Source organism: Coregonus lavaretus (genome assembly GCF_964263955.1).
Source record: "Coregonus lavaretus genome assembly, chromosome: 1".
NCBI classification, from domain to species: Eukaryota; Metazoa; Chordata; class Actinopteri; order Salmoniformes; family Salmonidae; genus Coregonus; species Coregonus lavaretus.
The window spans coordinates 34794931-34817498 of NC_139988.1; the positions used below are offsets into that span (position 1 = coordinate 34794931).

The window sequence follows — 22568 nt, forward strand, 5'->3', positions numbered from 1 at the left end:
GGCTCACTTCTTCTGGAGTCTAAAATCAGCCCAAATACTGCATATCAGAAACAACAAGTGAGTATTCTGCCTCTGTAACAGGCAGGTTAGCGTTTTCGTCATTAGTCTTGTTCTGGAGGCAGCTGTGCAGTGGGCACTAGCTGGCACAGCCACAGTAATACAATCTGATTTGAAATCTAACCTTAACCACACTGCTAACCCTAATGCCTAACCCTGACCAAAAAGCTACTTTTTTTCCCTCATGAATTTTTACAATGTAGACAATTTTGACTTTGCAGCTGACTATGGGGAAATCGCTCAGTTCTGCCTCCAGGACAAGGCTCATGACAATATGTAAACCTGTCTATAGTGGACTGCTGTGTACAGTGCCTTCAGAAAGTATTCATACCCCTTGACTTATTCTACATTTTGTTGTTACAGCCTGAATTCAAAATTGATTAAATCTTTTTTTCTCTCACCCATCTACAACGGGCGGCAGGTAGCTTAGTGGTTAAGAGCGTTGTGCCAGTAACCGAAAGGTCGCTGGTTCTAATCCCCGAGCCGACTAGGTGAAAAATCTGTCGATGTGCCCTTGAGCAAGGCACTTAACCCTAATTGCTCCTGTAAGTCGCTCTGGATAAGAGCGTCTGCTAAATGACTTATTATTATTATTATTATTATTATTATTATTACAACCAATACTCCATAAAGACAGTGAAAACATGTTTTTAGAAATGTTTGCACATTTATTGAAAATGAAATACAGAAATATCTACTTTACATAAGTATTCACAACCCTGAGTCAATTCATGTTAGAATCACCATTGGCAACGATTACAGCTGTGACTCTTTCTGGGCAAGTCTTTAAGAGCTTTGCACACCTGGATTGCGCAATATTTGCCCATTTATTATTTTATAAATTCTTCAAGCTGTCAAATTGGTTGTTGATCATTGCTAGACAACCATTTTCAAGTCTTGCCATATATTTTCAAGTAGATTTAAGTCACAACTGTAACTTGGCCATCTCGGGAACATCCACTGTCTTCTTGGTAAGCAACTCCAGTGTAGATTTGGCCTTGTGTTTTAGGTTATTGGCCTGCTGTAAGATTAATTGAAGACTGAACCAGGTTTTCCTCTAGGATTTTGGCTGTGCTTAGCTCAGTTTCTGTTTTATCCTGAAAAACTCCCAGTCCTTAACTATTACGAGCACACCCATAACATGATGCAGCCACCACTATGCTTGAAAATATGGAGAGTGGTACTCAGTATGTGTTGTATTGGATTTGCCCCAAACATAACACTTTAGAATCAGGACAATAAGTTAAATGCTTTTCCATTTTTGTTGTTGTTGCAGTATTACTTTAGTGCCATGTTGCAAACAGGATGCATGTTTTGTAAAAAAAAATTGTGGACTGGCTTCCTTATTTTCACTGCTAATTAGGTTATTATTGTGGAGTAACTACAATGTTGTTGATCCATCCTCAGTTTTCTCCTATCACAGCCATTAAACTCTGTAACTGTAACATAATGACATTATGGGGTATTGTGTGTAGGCCAGTGACAACAAATCTTAATTTAATCCCTTTTAAATTCAGGCTGTAACAAAACATGGAAGAAGTAAAGGGGTGTGAATACTTTCTGAAGGCACTGTATCTTCAGTGTTTTTTCTTTTCGCTGTGGGTGATCCATTTATAAAAGTAGCCTGTCAAGTTTTAATGTCACGTGCAAAAGCACAGTGAAATGCCTTTATTGCAAGCTCCAAACCCAACAATGCAGTAGGCCTAATCAGTATCAATTAGCACTAAAAATAAGATAGAACAAAAACACACGAGTAATAGAAATAAGAACATGATCAAATAAGAAGCTATATACAGGGTCAGTTCCAATACCATATTTACAATGTGTAGGGATACTGGGGTGATAAAGGTAGATATGGGTAAGGTGACTAGGTATCAGGATATATGATAAACAGAGTAGTTGCAGCGTAAATTATGATTGCGTGTGTGTAGAGTCAGTATAAATGCGTGAGTGTGTGGAGTCCCGATAGTGTGCACAGAGACTGTGTAAATGTGCAAGGGTCAACTCCGTCCATGTAGCCATTTTGTTAGCTATTTAGCGGTCTTATGGCTTGGGGATCGAAGCTGTTCTGGAGCCTGTTGGTGTCAGACTTGATGCACTGGTACTGCTTGCCGTGCGGAAGCAGAGAAAAGTCTATGGCTTGGGTGGCTGTAGTCTTTAATGATTTACCGGAACTACCTTTCACACTGCCTGATCGAAGTCCTGGATGGCAGGGAGCTCGGCCTAATGTATCTAAATAATTCTGCATGTGTACAGTTGCAGTTAATTTGACACAGTAAATAATGAGTTTTTTTTTTTTTTTTTTTACTATTTCGATGCAAAGACCAGATTTACAAACCTCATTTTATGAAAATATACTTTTTTGAACTTGATCATGAGAATGGTCTTTCCCTTCTCAGGACACCCTGATCGTGTGGTCGGAAGCAGAGAACTATGATCTGGCTCTGAGTTTTCAGGAAAAAGCTGGCTGCGATGAAATCTGGGAAAAGATTTGTCAGGTATAGTACCGTGTTTAATCTATACGGCTTTGTAAATCAGTGTAAGGTTTATGATGCACTACTATACTGTTTAGTCTTTTTATGGCACCAGAAAGCACACTTTCAACTGCAGGAGCTACATGTATAGAACATGTCACAACTGTTGGTGACACATGTACACAAATAAGAAAAAAACATCCTTTTGCAATAGAACATTGTCTGGAGCAACTGATTGTACCGTATTTGGTTGTTATTTGAAGCCCCAATACTATGAATAGCCATGTCTGTGCATAGTAGGTCACTGCTGCGTCTTTAGGGGCCAGTAAACAAAAATGTCTCTTACGAAACTAAACCATTTATTAATTTTAAAGTATAGAATATCATGTTACTGAAGTTTCTCTTTTGCAATATGGGACTATAGTCTTTCTCTCAGTAGTTATTACATGTGGCCCGTGTCTAATTTCCTCCCCAGGTGCAAGGGAAAGACCCTGCGCTGGAAATCACCCAGGACCCCATCGATGAGTCTGAGGAGGAGCGCTTCGAGGAGATGCCAGAGACCAGCCACCTGGTGGAGCTGCCTCCATGTGAGCTGGCTCGGCTGGAGGAGATCGCTGACCTTGTAACCTCTGTCCTGTCCTCGCCCATCCGCCGGGAGAAGCTGGCCCTGGCCCTTATGAGCGAAGGCTACATGAAGAAGCTGCTGCAGCTCTTCCAGATGTGCGAAGACCTCGACAACCGGGAGGGCCTACACCACCTGTATGAGATTGTACGTGGCGTGTTGTTCCTCAACAAGGCGGCTCTATTTGAGGTCATGTTCTCGGACGACTGTATCATGGATGTGGTTGGCTGTCTGGAGTTTGATCCGGCGCTGGTGCAGCCTAAAAGGCACCGGGAGTTCCTCACCAAGACGGCCAAGTTCAAGGAGGTAATCCCCATCACGGACTCAGAGCTGCGGCAGAAGATACACCAGACGTACCGGGTGCAGTACATCCAGGACATCATTCTGCCCACACCTTCTGTCTTCGAGGAGAACTTCCTTTCCACCCTCACATCCTTCATTTTCTTCAACAAGGTGGAGATAGTCAGCATGCTGCAGGTGAGTCACTGCAAACCAAAAGAACCCCCCAAAAATGTTACCTCTTCGGTTTTGCCGTTCTTGACTACAAATGGAGTGTAAGCAAATCCGTTTGTGTTATCTGAACGAATGCCTCTTCAGCTCTGGTGTTTTCAGTTTAACAGTTGACATTTTAGTGTGTTAAGTGAAGGTAATAAAGCACAAGCACTGAACTTAACTCGCTACATATCACAGAAACTTTCACACCATTGTCAATGTAGATAACGTTGTTGTGACTGAGTTTTTCTGCTGATGGTTTTATTTTCCTGTGAAAAATATGAAAAATTCCCCCCCCATCTCCAGATCTGAACATAAATTGTAATCGTTACGTGTATGTGATATTCTGCTGTTGCCAACAACCTGGAATGGATTAACCTTATGAATGTATTTTATTTAATGGTAATAGAATGTAATCAAATGTGATAATATACTCATGCCACTTTGTTGTCTTCAGTATTGTATATCAATGCTTGTGACTTCTCTAAGGACTAGTTCTAGACTGTTTGTCTTTGGCTCTGATATTGGTGAAAGGGTTTGTAGTTGATAGGTAATCTTCAATTTAAGGAAATATCTAATCTGAAATCAACATAGGCCCTGATGTTTGTTTTCGATCTCACATTGTTAACAACAATGAGGTTGTGATGTGATTTGATTTTTTAAGTTCCCTTGTTGGCACTACGCAGTATAATTATACAAGTTTAGAAGTTCAAGAGACATCTCTTGAAGTGCTCGTCGAACATCTCATTCCAAAAGCATGGGCATTAATATGGAGTTGGTCCCCCCTTTGCTGCTATACCAGCCTCCACTATTCTGGGAAGGATTTCCACTAGATGTTGGAACATTGCTGCAGGGACTTGCTTCCATTCAGCCACGAGCATTAGTGAGGTCGGGCACTGATGTTGGGCGATTAGGCCTGGCTTGCAGTCGGCGTTCCAATTCATCCATCCCAAAGGTGTTCAATGGGGTTTAGGTCAGGGCTCTGTGCAGGCCAGTCAGGTACTTCCACACAGATCTCGACAAACCATTTCTGTATGGACCTCGCTTTGTGCACGGCGGCGTTGTCATGCTGAAACAGGAAAGGGCCTTCCCTAAACTGTTGCCACAAAGTTGGAAGCATAGAATTGTCTAGAATGTCATTGTATGCTGTATCGTTACGATCACTGGAACGAAGGGGCCTAGCCTGAACCATGAAAAACAGCCCCAGACCAGCTCGGCCACGGAAATCCATTTCATGAAGCTCCTGACTAACAGTTATTGTGGTGACGTTGCTTCCAGAAGCAGTTTGGAACTCGGTAGTGAGTGTTGCAACCGAGGACAGGCGATTTTAATGTGCTATGCGCTTTCAGCACTTGGTGGTCCCGTTCTGTGGGCTTGTGTGGCCTACCACTTCGAAGCTGAGCTGTTGTTGCTTCACAATAACAGCACTTATTGGGGCAGCTCTAGCAGGGCAGACATTTGACGAACTGACTTGTTGGAAAGGTGGCATCCTATGACGGTGCCACGTTGAAAGTCACTGAGCTCTTTAGTACAGGCCAATGTTTTCGCTATGGAGGTTGCATGGCTGTGTGCTCAATTTTTAGCCAAATCCACTGATTTTGAAGGGGTGTGTGTATATATACATTTTATATAATATATATATATGTGTGTGTATGTATGTGTGTGTGTATATATATATATAAATATATATATATTTTTTTTTTTTGCAGGTTTTCCTACTTACAAAGCATGTAGAGGTCTGTAATTTTCAGAAAAATCCAGAAAATCACATTGTATGATTTGTAAGGAATTAATTTGCATTTTATTGCATGACATAAGTATTTGATCACCTACCAACCAGTAAGAATTCCGGCTCTCACAGACCTGTTAGTTTTTCTTTAAGAAGCCCTCCTGTTCTCCACTCATTACCTGTATTAACTGCACCTGTTTGAACTCGTTACCTGTATAAAAGACACCTGTCCACACACTCAATCAAACAGACTCCAACCTCTCCACAATGGCCAAGACCAGAGAGCTGTGTAAGGACATCAGGGATACAATTGTAGACCTGCACAAGGCTGGGATGGGCTACAGGACAATAGGCAAGCAGCTTGGTGAGAAGGCAACAACTGTTGGCGCAATTATTAGAAAATGGAAGAAGTTCAAGATGACGAGGGGCTCCATGCAAGATCTCACCTCGTGGGGCATCAATGATCATGAGGAAGGTGAGGGATCAGCCCAGAACTACACGGCAGGACCTGGTCAATGACCTGAAGAGAGCTGGGACCACAGTCTCAAAGAAAACCAGTAGTAACACACTACGCCGTCATGGATTAAAATCCTGCAGCGCACGCAAGGTCCCCCTGCTCAAGCCAGCGCATGTCCAGGCCCGTCTGAAGTTTGCCAATGACCATCTGGATGATCCAGAGGAGGAATGGGAGAAGGTCATGTGGTCTGATGAGACAAAAATATAGCTTTTTGGTCTAAAGAGGAAGAAGGATGAGTACAACCCCAAGAACACCATCCCAACCGTGAAGCATGGAGGTGGAAACATCATTCTTTGGGGATGCTTTTCTGCAAAGGGGACAGGACGACTGCACCGTATTGAGGGGAGAATGGATGGGGCCATGTATCGCGAGATCTTGGCCAACAACCTCCTTCCCTCAGTAAGAGCATTGAAGATGGGTCGTGGCTGGGTCTTCCAGCATGACAACGACCCGAAACACACAGCCAGGGCAACTAAGGAGTGGCTCCGTACGAAGCATCTCAAGGTCCTGGAGTGGCCTAGCCAGTCTCCAGACCTGAACCCAATAGAAAATCTTTGGAGGGAGCTGAAAGTCCGTATTGCCCAGCGACAGCCCCGAAACCTGAAGGATCCGGAGAAGGTCTGTATGGAGGAGTGGGCCAAAATCCCTGCTGCAGTGTGTGCAAACCAAGACCTACAGGAAACGTATGATCTCTGTAATTGCAAACAATGGTTTCTGTACCAAATATTAAGTTCTGCTTTTCTGATGTATCAAATACTTATGTCATGCAATAAAATTCAAATGTAATTACTTAAAAATCATACAATGTGATTTTCTGGATTTTTGTTTTAGATTCCGTCTCTCACAGTTGAAGTGTGTGGTCCTCTGTAGCTCAGCTGGTAGAGCATGCCGCTTGTAACGCCAAGGTAGTGGGTTCGATCCCCGGGACCACCCATACACAAAAATGTATGCACGCATGACTGTAAGTCGCTTTGGATAAAAGCGTCTGCTAAATGGCTTATTATTATTATTATTATAAGTGTACCTATGATACAAATTACAGACCTCTACATGCTTTGTAAGTAGGAAAACCTGCAAAATCGGCAGTGTATCAAATACTTGTTCTCCCCACTGTATGTATGTGTACGTACATATATATGTACATATACATACATACACACTACCAGTCAAAAGTTTGGACACCTACTCATTCAAGGGTTTTTCTTTATTTTTTACATTGTAGAATAATAGTGAAGACATCAAAACCATGAAATAACACGCATGTAATCATGTAGTAAACAAAAAAGTGTTAAACAAATCAAAATATATTTGAGATTCTTCAAAGTAGCCACCCTTTGCCTTGATGATAGCTTTGCACACTCTTGGAATTCTCTCTACCAGCTTCACCTGGAATGCTTTTCCAACAGTCTTGAAGTTCCCACATATGCTGAGCACTTGTTGGCTGCTTTTCCTTCACTCTGCTGCCCAACTCATCCCAAACCATCTCAATTGGGTTGAGGTCGGGTGATTGTGGAGGCCAGGTCATCTGATGCAGCACTCCATCACACTCCTTCTTGGTCAAATAGCCCTTACACAGCCTGGAGTTGTGTTGGGTCATTGTCCTGTTGAAAGACAAATGATAGTCCCACTAAGCGCAAACCAGATGGGATGGCGTATCACTGTGCTAGCCATGCTGGTTAAGTGTGCCTTGAATTCTAAATAAGTCACAGACTGTGTCACCAGCAAAGCACCATCACACCACCTCCTATGCTTCACGGTGGGAACCACACGTGGAGATCATCCGTTCACGTACTCTGCGTCTCACAAAGACACAGCGGTTGGAACCAAAAATCTCAAATTTGCATTCAACAGACCAAGCAAGTCTCTTCTTCTTATTGGTGTCCTTTAGTGGGCTCTTTGCAGCAATTCGACCATGAAGGCCTGATTCACACAGTCTCCTCTGAACTGTTGATGTTGAGATGTCTGTTACTTTTTGGGCTGCAATCTGAGGTGCAGTTAATTGCCGATTTCTGAGGCTGGTAACTCTAATGAACTTATCCTCTGCAGCAGAGGTAACTCTGGGTCTTCCATTCCTGTGGTGGTCCTCATGAGAGCCAGTTTCATCATAGCGCTTGATGGTTTTTGCGACTGCACTTGAAGTAACTTTCAAAGTTCTTGAAATGTTCTGTGTTGACCAGAACATATGAGCGGAGTGGAGCGGTGAGAATCTCAGCTCCTCGCTCACAGAGCTGTTTACCCCTCCGCTCCCTCCGCTCAAACCACATCAGGCCAGTCCGCTCATTATCGCTCAGCGCTCAACGCAGTTTGCATCGTGCTCCACTCAAATCCCCCCTCGCTCCAAAAAAGGAAAAAAATCTGCATGTATTTCACTGTTAGCTTAAACCACAGCCTTACCTCCCAAAGAACTAAAGAGCAACGATAACATTTTCCAAATAGAAATGTTTTATTTCAAATTACAAATTAGGCCTAGCCTATGTAAGAAGGAATATACACAAAAGTCCTGTAAAATTAAACAATCAATGGGCCTAATTATATAAATAAAAATACAGGCTATACATCAAAGTTTTTAAAAGTAAATGAACTATTAGGCCAAAATTCTGATAACTGAACTTTTGCGCAGCTTGCACGTGAATTAAATTTTTAATTGACTTATATCCATTGTCAAACTTTAAAATAAAATGAATTGCTTTCCTTATCTACAGTTCTTTTGAGTTCACCTTCAAGAACACAAGTTTGGCCAATGTCTGAGGCTTCAGACTCATGCGGTGGTTTCTTGACAGCAGGCCAGCAGCGAAGAAAACCCTCTCTGCGCTCGCAGACCCGCTTGGGATGCTGAACACAATGCGATCTACTTTAGCCAGGCGGGGAAAAGACTGAGTTTTCTTTCCAAACTCGAATAACATCTGCGTCCGGGTTCTGTCTCGGGGATGAGAGGTAATTTTCGACTTCACCTTTGGCGTCTCCGGTTATGCGTAGCTGCTCGCTGAAGTATGACCCGAATAGGCGAGCTCTTTTTGGTTCAGGCTCGGAATTCAGGTCAGCTGCGGGTGGGGTGTCGGTCTCGGGTGTCCCGCTGGGAGCATTAATTTCCTCAGCTTCTTTTATTAGGTGGTCGCGGATCTCCCCGAGTTTGTTGCATACAGATTCATCTCGGATTATCCAGTCTGTCTTGAAACGGATCTAACACTGATGCTAAAATTAGATGTTTATCAGTATAGTATATTCCATAGCGAATTGACACGTTGTTTGCCAATGTTTCTGCAAAAGCAGCGATGCCCATTGGAAGTGCAGCGTGAGTGTCATCGGTGAGCAGGGATTTGATTTCTGTGACAGTAGGGAGGATCATCCCCAGGTTCCCCAGCTCCTTCTGCATTTTGTCTGTGAGGTCTGCCAGTGGTTAGCACACTGACAAGGTGCGTCAGCTGCCGTACTTGATTCAGGTTGATGTTAGCAACATTAGACTTGAGTTTGTTTTGCCATAACAGGTCTTTTTGGAACAACCGGATGAACGACTGAATCATCCGCAGCTGGCTGCTCCATCGAGTGGCGCAGGCATTTGTGGGGCGGACACCTAATTGGTCGGTTTCCTCTGTGTTCAGGGTGCTCTTGCGTACACTTTTCACCAGGTGCCCGACTTTCACTAACAGCCTATTAATGTTGTCGTGCTCGTTAACGGCGTCTTTGATCGCCAGCTGAAGCATGTGAATGGGGCATCTCAGATGTAAATTTGACACAGTAAAGTACTGATTTATCATAGTTTCTACATTAGTGGTTATCACTTCCACATGGACTTGCGAGGGCGCAGGTGGTCCCTCATCCTCCTCTTCATGTTCTGCGCTGCTGCTGGCATCCGCGGTCACTTCACCCTCTGCCTCCTCTTCAGTGCCAGGGAGGAGGTTAAATGCCTTGATCATGTTGCTGGCACTGTCAGTGACGACCCGAATCACACGTCGTTGCACGTTCCAATATTTCAGTACACTTTCATACTTTTGGTAAATACGATCTGCGGTATGGTGCCTCTGTCTGTGCTCACAGCCCAACAAAACCGCGTGCCCCCGGAACGTCCCATCAATGAAACTGGCCACGATGCCAAGGAGGCTGTGCCCTCTTCTACTGGCCCAAATGTCTGCTGACAGAACGAGCCCATCACCATTTTGCAGTAGGTCTTGCAGTTTGGCTTCCATCTCTTCCAGGGCATGTGGCATGCGCGTGTCCCGTACGGTGTTGTAGCATGGGGGGGTGTAGCCCGGTTGAGCTGCGCTGGCGAAGTGTTCACATCCAGCTCTCTTTTTCTCTCCCTTGTTATGGTTGGGCCTTTGCGTGCAGTGAAGAAACTTTTCTCTTGTTGCTGCTGCTGCTCCTCTCGCTCTATAAAATACAAATTCATGGACGGCACAAATTAAATTAAACGAACCATATATTAGGCCTACTTTGAATGACAAAACAATTTTTTTTGAATATTAGGCTATATTTACTGTACACTTTTGTTACAAGTTACCGTATTCAACTTGCTAACCTTTTTGCTTTCTTCCCAGCGTGTTCACGTAGCACACTTTTTCTTGTTTTCGAGAGATGTCTTTTTAGATTCCAAAATGAATCTTTACTGACTGAAATGATGTCACCACATTCTTTTTCTTGTACCACATTATCATTGTTAGTTTTTATATTAATAGTACACCTGTATGACTTCTCATTTTCCTTTTTGAAGTACTTGGTGAACTCCATTATTGTTTTGACTGAAAATAGTCTACTGTTGATGACTGCAAGACACAGATGGATTCTGGGTCAGGCTTGAGCATGTTTCAGACTCGTGGTGTGAGCGGAGCGGGACATAGGGCGACGCTCCGTCCTTTTAAAAATGCCGCTCTGCGCTCTGTCCAAAATCCGCCTGCTCCACTCCGCTCACATGCTCTGGTGTTGACTGACCTTCATGTCTTAAAGTAATGATGGACTGTCGTTTTCTCTTTGCTTATTTGAGCTGTTCTTGCCATAATACGGACTTGGTCTTTTACCAAATAAGGCTGTCTTCTGTATACCAACCCTACCTTGTCACAACACAACTGATTGGCTCAAACGCATTAAGAAGGAAAGAAATTCCACAAATTAACTTTTAAGAAGGCACACCTGTTTAATTGAAATGCATTCCAGGTGACTACCTCATGAAGCTGGTTGAGAGAAGGTGAAGGGTGGCTATTTGAAGAATCTCAAATATAAAATATATTTTGATTTGTTTAACACTTTTTTTTTTTTTTTTACTACATGATTCCATATGTGTTATTTCATAGTTTTAATGTCTTCACTATTATTCTACAATGTAAAAATAAAGAAAAACCCTTGAATGAGTAGGTGTGTCCAAACTTTTGACTGGTAGTGTATATTATATATTTATTTATGTTTTTATTTATTACAAAATAATTTGCACATTTTCTCCACTCCTGACAGTCAGTGTGCCCTGTTTTTGTTAAGCCATTTGTTTGCTACAACACCTTGCTGAAAAGAAGCAAAGTTTCATCTCATTGTAAAGAGTTCATGTTACCACGGAGACTGCCTCAACCACATGTTTGCTGCAGCCGTCGTCAGTCAGCTGTTTGTTCCACAACACAATTCTAAAACTGGCTATTTTGTCTCCTTTCGTCTCTCCTTATATTGGTGGTTCGATGTGAAACATGCTTTTACTGCTTTTGGGTAAGGTTTGTCGACTTAAATGAAGTTCATAAAGTCCTGGTGCTTTTCCACATGACGTCTCTCACCTCACAAAGCCTCTACAGACCACAGAAAACGGATATGCAGTGAGTATGTTTGTAAACCTTATATCCCTGCCTTGCACTACAGGAGGATGAGAAGTTCCTAACTGAAGTCTTTGCACAGCTAACGGATGAAGCCACAGAGGACGGTAAAAGGAGGGAACTAGTAAGTTTAATGATCAACTCGTTTAATTAAAAACATGCAAATACAAAGTTTTAATGCCATGAAGGTTTCAGTTACATACTGTCCTCTGTTTTCCTTCCTCTTCACAGGTGAACTTTTTCAAAGAATTTTGTGCTTTTTCACAAACCTTGCAACCGCAAAATAGAGATGCTTTCTTCAAGACTCTGGCGAATCTAGGCATTCTTCCTGCTCTTGAAATAGTCATGGTATGAATGGTTTTACTACTGTATGCATAAGCATCTTAAATGTCAAACACAGTTTTTGCATATTTATCTTAGACATTTCATATGTGTTTTGATGTGGTAAAGTTCTCTTGATCCCTTGAATGTGAAATGCCATCTCAACTGCAAGGGCTGCATCTTGCAAGCACGTCAAAATAAGTTAATTTAAATGTACAAGTATGTCTCTTAACCCTGAACTTAAAGATATTAAGTCTGTTAGTCCAGATTGCACTAGGCTCCTGAGCCCCTAAAGCAGGGGTGTCAAACTCATTCTATGGAGGGCCTAGTATCTGCTGGTTTTTCCTTTCAATTAAGACTTAGACAACCAGGTGGGGGAGTTACTTAATAATCAGTGACCTTAATTCATCAATCAAGTCCGAGGGAGGAGCGAAAACCTGCGGACACTCTACCCTCAGTGGAGTGAGTTTGAAACATGTACCCGAAAGAAACACGTTGATGGCGCTGAATTAGCTATTAGTTTGAGCACACTATCAGTGTGTCTCTCGCTGTCTCCACAGGGTATGGACGACCTGCAGGTGAGGGCTGCAGCCACAGATATCTTCTCCTATCTGGTGGAGTTCAGCCCCTCCATGGTCCGAGAGTTTGTTATGCAGGAGCCACAGCAGACTGATGATGTAAGTATGGCATCAGCCTTGTCATATAGCTAGGCCTACATTAAATGTGACACTGGTGGGCAAATTTCTCTGCCACATCTAGGTACCATATGAAGGTGTGATTAGGTAAATAAAAAAGGCATGATTATTTACCCAGTAAAATGTTACTTGTAAAATGCGCATTGAACTGTTCCTTATAATAGGTGTACTGTTTACCCAAGCATATATTTTTTGGATCATTTTCAGTGTTTAGATGTTTAGGATGTTCAAGGTTTCCTGTAGGTGTTGCTGCTCAAAGGTCCCCTCTGTGTGCATTAGGATGTGCTGCTGATCAACGTGGTGATAAAGCAGATGATCTGTGACTCCGACCCTGAGTTGGGGGGTGCTGTGCAGCTTATGGGGCTTATACGCACATTGGTCGACCCAGAGAACATGCTGGCCCCCACCAATGTAAGACCCTGTCTGATTATTGTACAAGAATACATAACTATACATCAACTTTCATTAATTTAAAGAACTGCAATATGTCAGCATCACTGACTAATCGACTTCTTACTTTGAGTACCATTAGAAAACGGAGAAGACTGAGTTCCTCAGCTTCTTCTACAAGTACTGCATGCAGGTCCTCACAGCCCCTCTATTGGCCAGCACTGTAGATGAGAAGAACTGTAAAGGTGAGCAGAGGGAACCCTTTGATCTAAATGGATGTATGCATTGTGTGTATGGACTCCGTTTTCATGTCGTGCTTGAATGGGTGTGTTTAGGTCCAGCTGTATGTTGATATACATAGCTTTAGGTTGGACAGTATAATGGTGCCGGAGGGGATGGGCCCCTGACCAGTTGAGCTATTTAGCATTTTTTACGATGAGCCAAACTTTTTTTTTTAACCTAATGTTTGGCCATCGTTTCATATGACCGACATAACGCTCATCCCAGACCAGGCCCAAATCCCTATAACTCGGAGGAGGTGGAAGCGGTGACTATAGAGGTCGGCGTTCGGGATATATAATGAGACTGCGAGTGGATAAGTCGCCATTACCCTCCGTTCTATTGGCGAATGTGCAATCATTGGAAAATAAACTGGATGAGCTCCGTTCGAGACTATTCTATCAGCGTGATCTGAAGAACTGTAATATCCTATGTTTCACGGAGTCGTGGCTGAACAGGGACATGGAAAATATAAATCGAGCTGGTTTTTCTATACATTGGCAGGACAGAACAGCTGCATCTGGTAAGCTGAGGGGAGGGGGTGTGTGTCGCTTTGTCAACAGTTGGTGCGCGATCTCTAATATTAAGGAAGTCTCGAGGTTCTGCTCGCCTGAGTTAGAATACCTCATGATAACATGTAGACCACACTATTTACCAATAATTTTGTTCTATATTTTTCGTAGCTGGCTATTTACTACCACAAACTGATGCTGGCAAACAAGATAATTCTCACCCAGATGCAGCGCTCCTAGTAACCAGGGATTTTAATGCAGGTAAACTGAGCATGTCTCCTGTGCAACTAGAGGCAAAAAAACCTCTACTCTACACAAAGAAACTCTCCCTTGCCCTCCATTTGGCAAATCTGACCATAACTCCATCCTCTTAATTCCTGCTTACAAGCAAAAACTCAAACAGGAAGTACCAGTGATGCGCTCAATACGGGAGTGGTCTGATGAAGCGGACGCTAAGCTACAGGACTGTTTTGCTAGCACAGTTTGGAATATGTTCCGGGATTCATTCGATGGCATTGAGGAGTTTACTACATCAGTCACTAGCTTCATTAATAAGCGCATCGACGATGTAGTCCCCACAGTGACCGTACGTACATACTTTTGTGTATATGTAGTGTATGTGGACACCCCTTCATATTAGTCGATTCGGCTATTTTAGCCACATCGTTGCTGACAGGTGTATAAAATCAAGCACACAGCCATGCAATCTTCATAGACAAACATTGGCAGTAGAATGGCCTTATTGAAGAGCTCAGTGACTATCGTCAGGAGCTTCATGAAATGGGTTTCTGTGGCCGAGCACTTGCACACAAGCCTAAGATCACCATGCACAATGCCAAGCGTTGGCTGGAGTGGCGTAAAGCTCGCCGCCATTGGACTCTGGAGCAGTGGAAACGCATTCTCTGGAGTGATGAATCACGCTTCACCATCTGGCAGTCCTACGGATGAATCTGGGTTTGGCGGATGCCAGAAGAACGCTACCTGACCCAATGCACATTGCCAACTGTAAAGTTAGGTGGAGAAGGAATAATGGTCTGGGGCTGTTTTTCATGGTCTGGGCTAGGCCCCTTAGTTCCAGTGAAGGGAAATCTTAACGCTACAGCATACAATGACATTCTAGACGATTCTGTGCTTCCAATGTTGTGCAACAGTTTGAGGAAGGCCCCTTCGTGTTTCAGTCTGACAATGCCCCCATGCACAAAGTGAGATCCATACAGAAATGGTTTGTCCAGATCGGTGTGGAAGAACTGGACTGGCCTGCACAGAGCCCTGACCTCAACCCCATCGAAACACCTTTGGGATGGATGAATTGGAACGCTGACTGCAAGCCAGGCCTAATTGCCCAACATCAGTGCCCAACCTCACTAAAGCTCTTGTGGCTGAATGGAAGCAAGTCCCTGCAGCAATGTTCCAACATCTAGTGGAAATCCTTCCCAGAATAGTGGAGGCTGTTATAGCAGCAAAGGGGGGACCAACTCCATATTAATGCCCATGCTTTTGGAATGAGATGTTCGAGCAGGTGTCCACATACTTTTGGTAATGTAGTGTATCCTAACCAGAAGCCATGGATTACAGGTAACATCCGCACTGAGCTAAAGGCTACAGCTGCCGCTTTCAAGGAGCGGGACACAAATCCGGACACTTATTTTAAAAATCCCGCTACGCCCTCCTATGAACCATCAAACAGGCAATGCGTCAATACAGGACTAAGATCGAATCCTACTACATCGGCTCTGTTACTCGTCGAATGTGGCAGGGCTTGCAAACTATCACGGATTACAAAGGGAAACCCAGCAGCGCGCTGCCCTGTGACGCAAGCCTACCAGACGAGCTAAATGCAACACTGAACCGACACACCGGCGGTCATGAGTCATGACAGCAGTCAAATTCCACGTGACCGTTTAGTCACGATAATTAGGCTTCTCCAAACTGATGTTGCTGATGGTCGTTAGTAGCCTACCAAACTTGCTAACTGCCTGGTACTCAGCACTCTATTGTCCCTCTAATCACACTTTTTTTTTTATTTATATATTTTTTATTTTTTTGGGGGGGGATGGATCAGCTTAATATTGCAGATAGATTGTATCTTCTATCAATGTAATTGTCTGCATCACTTCCAATCCCCCATGTTTTTTATATACTCCCCTTTATTACTTTTCAACCCCGCCATCCTTTCCCTACTTGGAGTAAATTAGTGAACAACAATGCCCAGGCCTCTACTTCCGGTCTATACTTACTATCTACACCTTATGGACAGAGTTAATTTTACAATAAGTCTATTTTATATATATATATATATATATATATATATTTATTTTTTTGCTCCTGAACTTCTTCTACTCTCAACCTCTCCGATCATTTTCATGATGTCCATCCGGTTTGCTTCTATATGCCATATCTTTCTAACTGTGCTCATTCCCAAAAGCTCCCAACATACAACTATATACTTATTATGGACACAGTATGCTTACATTATTAGCTATCTTTGTTATTATTTGTTGTTATTTGTTATTAGTCCCATCCTTCAACTCTATTCAATACCTCCCATCTATCTCTTAACACCATCCATATAGGATTTCTATTTGCCATATATATTTCAACTGTACTGTGATGTTTTACAAAAGTTCTGAACCTTTCTATTCTCATTGCTTCTACAGATTGTAGAGAAGTATTATTATATTATTGATTGATTGACTATGACTTTTCAGATCACCCAGTAATGCTATCTGCAAGGTTAGCTCCAGGTAAATATTGCAATCCTTTAGCCATTCCTGGACCTGTGTCCAAAAACAAGCTACAAATGGACAGAACCAAAACAAAATCTGCAGAGCTGGGAAGATTGTATCCCCCATATAATTAACATTCTATTGGTAGCAAGAATTTTATATAATAATTTCAATTGAAAGATTCTAATTTTTGAATCCGGTGTCGTTTTGCGTGTCAGTTCATAAACACTATGCCATGGGATCGGTACGTCAAAGATCTCTTCCCAACTATTTTGCAATCTATATGGGACGGCTGTCAATCCTTTGGTCCTTAAGTGAAACTGATATACTTTTTTATTTATCACAGTTTTCCTTAACCAATTATGTTCTTTAATGCAAGGCCGACAGACAAGTTCCTTACTTTCTCCCCCTTCCACTTTCCTCTTCCACTTTTGCGGTAAGGCTGCAATTATTTGGTTGTAATTTTGGGTAGAGCAGACATTTCCATATGTTTTTGTTAGCTGCATGTGCGACAACTCCACCAGTCCTACCGATGATATCATTTACGAAGATTATACCTTTTTTAAACATTCTGTCAAAAAGGTTTTTTGTCAATTAGTATATTTGAATTTAACCACAATATTTGTTGCATTATTTGTTCTGTCGTTTCTGGAGGATTAAATTGAAATTGCAACCAACTTTCTATGGCTTGTTTTAGAAATAGTGATATTTGGGAGATGATTTCCTTTTCAAATAACTGCAACTGATTTGTTGTAATCTGACTAAAGGGAAAAATGCCTTTCTTGAACATTGGGTGAGACAATCTTACTAATTGTCTCCCGAGTGGCGCAGTGGTCTAAGGCACTGCATCGCAGTGCTAGCTGTGCCACTAGAGATCCTGGTTCAAATCCAGGCTCTGCTGTAGCCGGCCGCAACCGGGAGACCAATGGGGCGGCGCACAATTGGCCCAGCGTCGTCCAGGGTAGGGGAGGGAATGGCAGGCAGGGAGGTAGCTCAGTTGATAGAGCATGGTGTTTGCAACGCCAGGGTTGTGGGTTCGTTTCCCACGGGGGGCCAGTATGAAAATAATAATGTAAGTCGCTCTGGAAAAGAGCGTCAGCTAAATGACGTAAATGTAAATTTGCTTGAGAACCAGTTCGGGTTTAAGTATAACCTTTGTATGACTGAAGCTTTTAGTGATAGGTCTAATGCTTTAATATTTAATAATTTCTGTCCTCCGAATTCATATTCATTATATAAATATGCCCTTTTAATTTTTTCTGGCTTGCCGTTCCAAATAAAATTGAATATTTTTTTTCTCATATAATTTAAAAAACTGCTCGCTAGGCGTAGGCAAGACCATAAGCAAATAGGTAAACTGGGATAATACTAAAGAGTTAATCAGGGAGATTTTTCCACAAATTGACAGGTATTTTCCTTTCCATGTTAGTAAGATCTTATCTATTTTTTCTAACTTTCTATTAAAATGTATTGAAGTGAGATCATTTATTTCCTTTGGGATATCTATTCCGAGTATATCCACATCACCATCAGACCATTTTATTGGTAAACTACATGGTAATGTAAAAATTGTATTTTTTAGTGATCCAATACGTAATATAGTACATTTGTCATAATTTGGTTGTAATCCAGAGAGGTTAGAAAATGTATCTAGATCCTCTATGAGGCTGTGGAGGGATTCTAGTTGTGGACTTAAAAGAAAACATGAATCATCAGCGTACAATGACACCTTTGTTTTTAAGCCCTGTATTTCTAATCCTCTGATATTATTATTATTGGATCTGATTTTAATAGCTAACATCTCGATGGCCACAATAAATAGATATGCCGATAGTGGACAACCTTGTTTCACTCCTCTTGACAGTTTAAAACTTTCTGAGAAATAGCCATTATTTACTATTTTACACCTAGGGTTACTATACATGATTTTGACCCATTTTATAAGAGATTCTCCAAAATTGAAATGCTCCAGGCATTTATATATAAACCCCAGTCGAACTTTATCAAATGCCTTTTCGAAGTCTTCTATGAATTCCCATATTTTCCATAGTGTTCTATTGTTTCCAATACTTGCCTGATATTATCTCCAATGTATCTTCCATGTAAAAAACCTGTCTGATTAGAATGAATAATATCCGACAATACCTTTTTAATTCTATGCGCTATACATTTTGCTAGGATTTTTGCATCACAACACTGAAGTGTAAGGGGCCTCCAATTTTGTAAATGGACTGGATCTTTATATTTTCCACTTGTATCCTGTTTCAATAATAATGAGATCAGACCTTCTTCTTGAGTGTCAGATAATCTACCATTTACATAGGAGTGGTTGAAACATGCTAATAACGGTCCTCTTAGTATATCAAAAAAGGTTTGGTATACCTCGACTGGTATGCCATCCAACCCTGGAGTTTTCCCAGACTTAAAGTCTTTAATTGCATCCAGAAGTTCCTCCTCTGTAATTTCACCTTCACATGAGTCTTTCTGTGTGGCTGTTAATTTGACATTATCAATAGAAAAAAATCTCTACAATTAGCTTCAGTTAGAGGAGATGGAGGCGACTGAAAAGAAAACATATGCTTGAAGTACTTTGTTTCTTCCTTCAAAATATCATTTGGTGAATTATGGGTGACTCCGTCAATTGTAACCAGTTTCATTAAGTTCTTTTTGGTAGCATTCCTATGTTGAAGATACAAAATAATTTTGTGTATTTTTCCCCATATTCCATCCAGTTTGCTTTATTTTTATAATATATTACACTTGATCTTTCTTGAATAAGTTTCTCCATTTCTTTTTGTTTTTCCTCTAATTTATTCTGAGCCTCTATGTTATAGTTTTTATTGCCATCTATCTGTTCTGTTAGACTTTCTATTTCCTTTCTTAGTATAAACTCTTTTGACCTAAGAGTACTGAATTGCATGGCCTCTAAAGGCACATTTATAGGTGTCCCATACAATAAGGGGATTCGCTGTACCTACAGTGGGGAAAAAAAGTATTTAGTCAGCCACCAATTGTGCAAGTTCTCCCACTTAAAAAGATGAGAGAGGCCTGTAATTTTCATCATAGGTACACGTCAACTATGACAGACAAAATGAGAAAAAAAAATCCAGAAAATCACATTGTAGGATTTTTTATGAATTTATTGGCATATGATGGTGGAAAATAAGTATTTGGTCAATAACAAAAGTTTCTCAATACTTTGTTATATACCCTTTGTTGGCAATGACACAGGTCAAACGTTTTCTGTAAGTCTTCACAAGGTTTTCACACACTGTTGCTGGTATTTTGGCCCATTCCTCCATGCAGATCTCCTCTAGAGCAGTGATGTTTTGGGGCTGTCGCTGGGCAACACAGACTTTCAACTCCCTCCAAAGATTTTCTATGGGGTTGAGATCTGTAGACTGGCTAGGCCACTCCAGGACCTTGAAATGCTTCTTACGAAGCCACTCCTTCGTTGCCCGGGCGGTGTGTTTGGGATCATTGTCATGCTGAAAGACCCAGCCACGTTTCATCTTCAATGCCCTTGCTGATGGAAGGAGGATTTCACTCAAAATCTCACGATACATGGCCCCATTCATTCTTTCCTTTACACGGATTAGTCGTCATGGTCCCTTTGCAGAAAAACAGCCCCAAAGCATGATGTTTCCAACCCCATGCTTCACAGTAGGTATGGTGTTCTTTGGATGCAACTCAGCATTCTTTGTCCTCCAAACATGACGAGTTGAGTTTTTACCAAAAAGTTATATTTTGGTTTCATCTGACCGTATGACATTCTCCCAATCCTCTTCTGGATCATCCAAATGCACTTCAGACGGGCCTGGACATGTACTGGCTTAAGCAGGGGGACACGTCTCGCACTGCAGGATTTGAGTCCCTGGCGGCGTAGTGTGTTACTGATGGTAGGCTTTGTTACTTTGGTCCCAGCTCTCTGCAGGTCATTCACTAGGTCCCCCCGTGTGGTTCTGGGATTTTTGCTCACCGTTCTTGTGATCATTTTGACCCCACCGGGTGAGATCTTGCGTGGAGCCCCAGATCGAGGGAGATTATCAGTGGTCTTGTATGTCTTCCATTTCCTAATAATTGCTCCCACAGTTGATTTCTTCAAACCAAGCTGCTTACCTATTGCAGATTCAGTCTTCCCAGCCTGGTGCAGGTCTACAATTTTGTTTTTGGTGTCCTTTGACAGCTCTTTGGTCTTGGCCATTGTGGAGTTTGGAGTGTGACTGTTTGGGGTTGTGAACAGGTGTCTTTTATACTGATAACAAGTTCAAACAGGTGCCATTAATACAGGTAACGAGTGGAGGACAGAGGAGCCTCTTAAAGAAGAAGTTACAGGTCTGTGAGAGCCAGAAATCTTGCTTGTTTGTAGGTGACCAAATACTTATTTTCCACCATAATTTGCAAATAAATTCATTAAAAATCCTACAATGGGATTTTCTGGAATTTTTTTTCTCAATTTGTCTGTCATAGTTGACGTGTACCTATGATGAAAATTACAGGCCTCTCTCATCTTTTTAAGTGGGAGAACTTGCACAATTGGTGGCTGACTAAATACTTTTTCCCCACTGTATGTTATGTTGGAAAAAGTCAGTTATAAATTCCTTTGTTCGAATTATAAATAAATTATCATCCAATAGGCTTTGATTAAATTTCCAATATCCTTGCCCACGTGGAAATTCAGTAAGAGTAATGTATATGCCTATTATATGATGGTCCGACCGCATTCTGTCCCCTATCAACACTTTTTTTAAATTTTGGTGCCAATGAGAATGAGATAAGACGACTAGCTTGATTCAGTCTCCGCCATGTATATCTCACTAGATCAGTATATTTAAGCCTCCATATATCTACTAATTCTAATGTATCCATGACATTCACAATTTCCTTAAGAGCATGTGGGTGATTGTTTGTGGTGTGATTTCCTTTACGGTCCATTGAGCTATTTAAAATTGTATTACATTTGTAATTGTATTACATTGTATTACATTTGTATTGTTGTATTACATTGTATTACATTGTATTACATTGTATTACATTTAATTCATTGACAAGCAATTATTATCCTAGCAAATAATTCCTGTGGTCCATCCCATACCCCCCCCCCCCCCCTCCCCCCCAACATCCCCACCCCCCCACAACAGATGCCAGACAAGCACACACGCACATACTCACATACTCCAACACACTCAACCCCCCTCCTCCACAATCCACCATAAAATCAGATACTCAACGGCTGTTATATCCCAGAGCCCAACTCGAGAAATAACTTGATTTACGAGTGCACATACAGTTAAAGCTGATTGAGAAAGCATGCAGATTGAGCAGAAATTGATAACAATGTGAGATTTGATTTATCTACTTAATCTATGTCAAGTCCTAGGTGATGGAGATCAGATCCACCCTCTTCACCTGAGACACAAACACTCTGATCCCCTGTTGTAACCATTTTCCCAAGCATCTCCGTGCGGTCAGACCTTTAATTATTTTGTGCCACCTGGGCCACAATGATAAACCCCCTCTCTGATTGTCCGAGTGTGACCCCCACCCCATGGGTTACTGCAGCCAGTGTTGCCAGCACTGCCACTACCTGGGTGGGCGTACCCCACCGGAATCCCCACGTGCTAGGTAAAAGGTCGTCAAGGTTCTCATTAGCAGCTTTGAGAATTTCCTTGTATATTATGCTCTCCCTTCAGGGGGCTCTGGCTTTGTAGGACCAACCCTGCCAGGCAGGCTCAGAATCTTGAGGGGGCGGTGCTGCTCAAGTAGGTCTCTGACCGCATTTATTTCTCTGTTTAGGCTGCATACTCACAGCAGATCCATAAAAGAGATGGGAACTTCTCTTTGGTGTATGGGTCGCTCAGGTGGGTGTCCAGGTTATAGGGTTAGGGATCTTTCCATCATGATAGGACAATGAAAAATTTGATTAGATGTATACTATATTTAAAAGTGTATATCCCTCATCTACACA

At 42.0% G+C, this 22568-nt stretch overlaps 1 protein-coding gene across 4 annotated transcripts in view; it reads left to right on the top strand.

The window, feature by feature from the left end:
• The window catches only part of LOC311108508 (serine/threonine-protein phosphatase 4 regulatory subunit 3B-like), a 33161-nt gene that overhangs the window by 1577 nt on the left and 9016 nt on the right, over positions 1–22568 (top strand). For all 4 annotated transcript variants that reach the window (XM_084151141.1, XM_084151140.1, XM_084151143.1 and 1 more), the window contains exons 2-9: positions 2–57; positions 2457–2555; positions 3007–3630; positions 11724–11801; positions 11909–12025; positions 12559–12675; positions 12973–13104; positions 13226–13328. In XM_084151141.1, coding sequence (XP_084007267.1) covers positions 2–57; positions 2457–2555; positions 3007–3630; positions 11724–11801; positions 11909–12025; positions 12559–12675; positions 12973–13104; positions 13226–13328 — 1326 coding nt within the window. The remainder of the gene's footprint in view (position 1; positions 58–2456; positions 2556–3006; positions 3631–11723; positions 11802–11908; positions 12026–12558; positions 12676–12972; positions 13105–13225; positions 13329–22568) is intronic.